Source organism: Solanum tuberosum, unplaced genomic scaffold (assembly GCF_000226075.1).
Source record: "Solanum tuberosum cultivar DM 1-3 516 R44 unplaced genomic scaffold, SolTub_3.0 scf00104, whole genome shotgun sequence".
NCBI classification, from domain to species: Eukaryota; Viridiplantae; Streptophyta; class Magnoliopsida; order Solanales; family Solanaceae; genus Solanum; species Solanum tuberosum.
Genome location: NW_006239030.1, coordinates 48,772 through 54,515, shown reverse-complemented (window position 1 = coordinate 54,515; position 5,744 = coordinate 48,772). Strand labels below are relative to the sequence as shown.

General features: G+C 31.0%; 1 protein-coding gene across 1 annotated transcript; it reads right to left on the bottom strand.

Moving 5' to 3' along the window:
• Positions 1-1,146: 1,146 nt before the first annotated feature.
• Positions 1,147-1,787, bottom strand: LOC102584625 (histone H3.2-like). Its single transcript, XM_006349079.2, has one exon. It carries the CDS (start codon positions 1,743-1,745, stop codon positions 1,335-1,337), a length of 411 nt encoding a protein of 136 aa, XP_006349141.1. The 5' UTR covers positions 1,746-1,787; the 3' UTR covers positions 1,147-1,334.
• Positions 1,788-5,744: the final 3,957 nt, after the last annotated feature.

The window sequence follows — 5,744 nt, the reverse complement described above, 5'->3', positions numbered from 1 at the left end:
AAGGCAAAAGTATTCATTACCCCCCTGAACTTGAAGTTTTTTATACGGTGTACACCTAAACTAAATTCCGTTTTAATTACCCCCTCGAACTTGTTTATTCCTCCGTCGCGTACACCTTTTTCGTCCACCTACTCCTGTTGGGACTACACGCGCGCGACAGCTGTCTAAATTGGTGATGTGGATTTCCACCTGGATAAATAATAGCCACCTGGATAAATTAATATTGCAAAAAATAAATTTCTTAAATTTAAAATTCATTGTTTAAAAGTTATTTTTGAATAAGGGCTGATTTCGCGGAACTCCTTCTGGATTTGGGTTTTTCTAGACGTGAAGTTGGTCGATTAAATTTCAAATTTTTCTGAAATTCTTACCAAGTAAGTATTAATCATTGTTTCCTTTACTTTTCATTTACATTTTTCCTTATTTTTCGTTTAAAATATGCCAAATAGTAAAGAAAAATGGAGATTTTACGTTTTTTTACCGTTGTAGCTTTATGATGTGGCAAAAAATCACTTCCTCACACGCCTAGTAGAGTGTGTTATCAATTTCTACGCTAGGTGGACAATAAAGGTGTACGCGACGGAGGAATAAACAAGTTCAGAGATAATTAAAACAAAATTTAGTTTAGGTGTACACCAAATAAAAAGCTTCAATTTAGAAGGATAATGAGTACTTTATAGCCTTTATAATTTACTTATGAAAACAAAACTGTCCAAAGTGAAAATAGTGAATTTTGATGTTTTATTCATACTAAACTCAATAATCAAAAGTTTTATAATATCAATCATTCTAACTATTTTTCATTTTGAATAAATTGTTATCAATTTTTTCATATTTAAATGATTATTGTGTATGAATCAAAACCAATAACAATCAAAATGATAAATGTATATTAGATTTGGTTCGGATAATTTAAAAATGATTTTGGACCAATAATCAATCCAAACTACTCATGAACACCCATGTGATAATACATTAAATCGGAAAATTGCTCCCTATATTGTCTATTTTACTACAAATTCCATCTAGTTCATTCAACAAAATTTTAGATGTGTAGTAAGAAAGAGCATCAACAACAAAAACAAACTCAATTTACACCTTAAGTAGTGCTTCTATCTTCAATTATGAGCAAGAAACACACCAACAAAATTGCAAGATCTTTGATTGAAGAAAACAAAGCACAAATTCCATTAACCAGATTCGAAAATGATAGTAAACATACTTCAACTGAACTGAAATCATCTATTAGATTTACACAACTAACCCTACCATTCCAACAACAGATGCAAACAAGAAACAGTAAAACAGATAAAACACTAACAACTTTCTTCTACCTAAGCCCTTTCTCCACGAATCCTCCTGGCAAGCTGGATGTCCTTAGGCATAATCGTAACCCTCTTAGCATGAATAGCACACAGATTAGTATCTTCAAACACTCCAACAAGGTATGCCTCAGCAGCCTCTTGTAGAGCAGCAACAGCACTACTCTGAAACCTCAGATCCGTCTTGAAATCCTGAGCGATCTCTCTCACCAGCCTCTGAAACGGCAACTTCCTGATCAGCAACTCCGTCGACTTCTGATACTTCCTGATTTCTCTTAAAGCCACAGTTCCTGGACGGAAACGGTGAGGCTTTTTCACTCCTCCGGTAGCCGGAGCAGATTTTCTTGCAGCCTTAGTAGCTAGTTGCTTCCTTGGTGCCTTACCGCCAGTGGATTTGCGAGCTGTTTGCTTAGTACGAGCCATTTTTAGTGTATATTGAGAAAAGTTGAAGATGTTAAACAATGGTGAAATTTGAGTGATGGGTAATGGGGGATTTTATACAGAGAGATGGAGGGCGGGAAATTTGGAAATTTTGGAGAATTTTTAATTTTTTTGGCGCTAAAGTAGTTGAGAGTGAATACAGACCGTTGATTTAGATTTTGTGTTAACGGTGGAGATTGGAGAAGAGGTGGATTGCTGGGATAGCGATCTATGTGCTACTAAAGTGACAAATGTGTAATTGCCACGTGGATATCAAAGGTAGTTACTCCGTAATTGTTTTCTTTTACTTATTTTAAATTTTCTCATATAAATTTTCTTTTTACTTTTTAGCCACAATTTTGCTACCACGTTTTTAGGTGGTTAATTTATTCGCTTGAAAAAATGGAATTAGTTTGTGAATAATTTGTTGAAATTATATATAAAAAAATTCCATGGATAGAATTTATGGCCAAATTTTGAGGATGATTAGCAATAATTGTACCGTCATCCGTTCTAATGAATCGCATTGTGGTATCACGTCTAAATTTGTTACAAAATCTTAATGGTCTCTATAATTTGTTAGGTTCACCAAAATGCTTTTTGCTTCAAAAGTAATCAAAATAACTCTAAATTTGATATACAACCTTCTAATATCAATTACAATGATTTTTAATTGTTAGAATTAGCATAAACCTTCAAAAAATAATAAACTTACTTTATCTTCTTCAAGAAATTTTATCAAGCTCAAAAAACCCTATATCAGTAGTCTTCAATGTTTCCTCAAGGGTGGCTCAAACCCGTTAGTGGCCTAAGGCCAAAATTAAACTAGAGGCCTTAAAAAAAATTAAAAAATTATATATGTTTTTATTTCAAATCTATTTTTTTAGCTTTTTGAGATGCAAAGTTGTTAATAATTTTTGTGTAGTCAATCTCTTCTAATAAAAAATTTTCAATCGATAATATAACCAAATCACTTAATCTTTCTTGAGAAATTGTTGATCTTAAATAAGATTTTAATATTTTTAATTTTGAAAAACTTCTTTCTACTAAGGCGACTGTTACATGAATTGTTAATATTATTCTATAAGCAATGTAAACATTTGGAAAAGAATCAAGTCTTTTTATTTGATTGAGTATCTCAATTGGAGTATTGTCTTCTACTTGTATGATTTTTCTTAATACTTTTAATTCAGAAAATAAGTCTAAACCGTCAATATCGGAGTGAGTATTATGTTTTAAGGAACCTTCAAAATTAAGACAATATTTTTTTAAATTCGCATCATCGAATGATCTCAATTTTTTCCCACTAAATAGAAAACCAAAAATATTTTCATAATACTTAAAATTGTTCAAATCTATTTTGAAGTGAAAAGATGACTTGGTCAACTATGTATAAGAAGTAATCAACTCTAAATGATTCTTCAAGAGATCTTGTGATTTTACTATCAACATTCTCATCAAATTGTTTTTTCTATAAAGTACACGTTTCATACGAAATTCAGGTTCTATATTCATCTCTAATGCAATTTCCTTAGTCGAAATCACAGCACTTGTAAATCCTTCTTCTCTATATGTTTTTAAAAAAGAAACTAAGCCTCTTAATTGATCTATAGTGACATCAATATGCATATCTTTTGATTGTAAACTTTTGCTAATTGAATTTACAGCAAATAATACATCATACCAAATAGTCATACCCAACAAAAATTCAAAAATTTCAAACTCAAAAATTGCTAAAAAAATTAGCTTCACTTAGAATTTTTGGATCGTCACTAACTTCTTCTAATTTAAATAAAGTGTTAGTGAAAAACTTACAAGATAACAAAAAATACAAAATTACAACTGAAAATAAAAATGAAGAAATCTTCAGGCTGAGGCGCAGATATCTCGCTCTCTTTAAGGAGATTCAAGCCCACTGCAGCAAATGTTTTTCACCGGTCCAGCAGTAGTCCTCTTGACTTGTCCCCTCCAGGATACAACAGCCTTCACAAAGTATAACTCAACAACTGTGGATAAGAGTTGAGTCCAAAGCTCCACAAAAAAGAACACCTCCCTTCAACTAATGAGAACTCTCTTTTTGACTAACTCTTTCACTCTATATTTTTCTTGTGTGTTTTATGTGTCCCAAACCAAATGAAGACCACCACTATTTATACTAGAAGAAGTCTTCCTAGCAATGAATAGGAAGATAATGGTGTAGTTAATAGTGAAGATAAATAGCTTTAGGAGTTACATATGTTACATAGGTTACAAGAATAATGGAGGATGAATAATGAAGATGTAATGGCCATAGTTGACCACTACACACGTTCTGCCAGAAAAACCCACAACGGACACAAACGGACAACACAATTGCCCAACGTTCTCAGCAACGTTTATCACTATTGAAGACTGACAATTAATCCAAATTCAACTGCCAAAAGAAGTGATCCATAATGCTGAGTAATTAGTCCATTATACTTAACTTCTGACAGATGTGCAAATAGGGTATTGGAAGCACTTCAACATAATTTTTTAATAAGAATATTAAAATGCTTCTAAACCAACATAAAGCATCTCTTATTTTTGGAGTTTGAAATCTTATTGCTTTAACACTTTCAATACGACTTTCCTATCATGTTTGTGACAATGATTTAAGAGTTAAACTAGGTACACTATCTTTTAAAAAAATTCACCGCTTAGTAGACGAAGAAAATAGTGAATATATACGTTGTACCACTCCAAAGAATAGCTTTCGTACAAGAATTAACCATAACAGAAAGTACCAAATTTAGATTATGACAACCACATAGTGTATAAAATGATCTGGCATTTATATCAAGAAGTCTTTTTTGCACTCCTTGGTGCTTTTCCTTCATATTAGACCCGTTGTCATATTCTTGTCGTCTTAAATTATCAATATCAAGTCCAATACATTTTATTTCATCTAAAATAACTTCAAAAAACCTTTTCCACTTGTATCATCCACTTTTAAGAATTCTAAGAAATATTCGGTTACATTTATTGGAGTTACCAAAATATCTACACTCCGTATTATAAAAGGCATTTGGTCTTGATGACTTGTATCTGGCGTGCAATCAAGTATGATAGAGAAATACTTTGTTTTTATAACTTTTTCAATAATCTTGTTCTTAATTTCACTTGCCAATAAATTTATTAATTCATTTTGTATATTATGTCCAAGATAATGATTATGAATTTCATCATGTTTGATTCTTCGAATATGTTCTTGCATAATTGGATCAAATTTTGCAATCGTTTCAAGAAGACTCAAGAAGTTTTCAAATTTTTTTATAGATTTTTTCATTTCCCCCCCTAAACGCCAAATTATTTTTTCCAAGAGTTTTTATGACAGAAATAATTCTTGACAATATATTTTTCCAATGTTCTCTATCTCTATTAATTTGGTCTTGAATGTTTTTATCGATTGTTTTATTATTACGCAATCTAAATTCTATATCAATCCATGAACTCATATTAATAATATGTTGGTTAATTGTTTCATGAGTTCTAAGCTTAGTAGTAAGATTTTTCCAATCTCTACTACCTTCATTAGCTAACTTATTATTCTTTGCATTAAAGGTCGTATTAAATAACTTACAATAAAAACAAAATACCTTATTCAAATCTTTAGAATAAACTAACCATCTTCTTTCATGTCTTTATCCATTTGCCAACTTTTGAAAATAATATGTAATAAAAAAGTGCCTTAAAATTTATCCTTTGAAAAATATGTGTCGGTAATTCTAATTGGTCCCTTTTCTACTAATAAGTCTCTTAACTTTGTATCAACAATATTCCATTGACTAGGATCATTGATATTTTAGGAGTATGATTATTTAATTCATTTATAAGTTCTTGATTTTCTTGGGAAACTACATCCGACTTTTCACTAGTTTCCTCTCCTTCTTCTTTTTTATTTATATCATTATCTAACTCAACTTCAACTAAGGTTGTAACTTGTTCTTCTAAAGAGCATTCCCCTACCTTTTTTGATTTAAT

Coding starts and splice junctions, on each gene's coding strand:
- LOC102584625 (XM_006349079.2), bottom strand. CDS start 1,745: ATGGCTCGTACTAAGCAAACAGCTCGCAAATCCACTGGCGGTAAGGCA.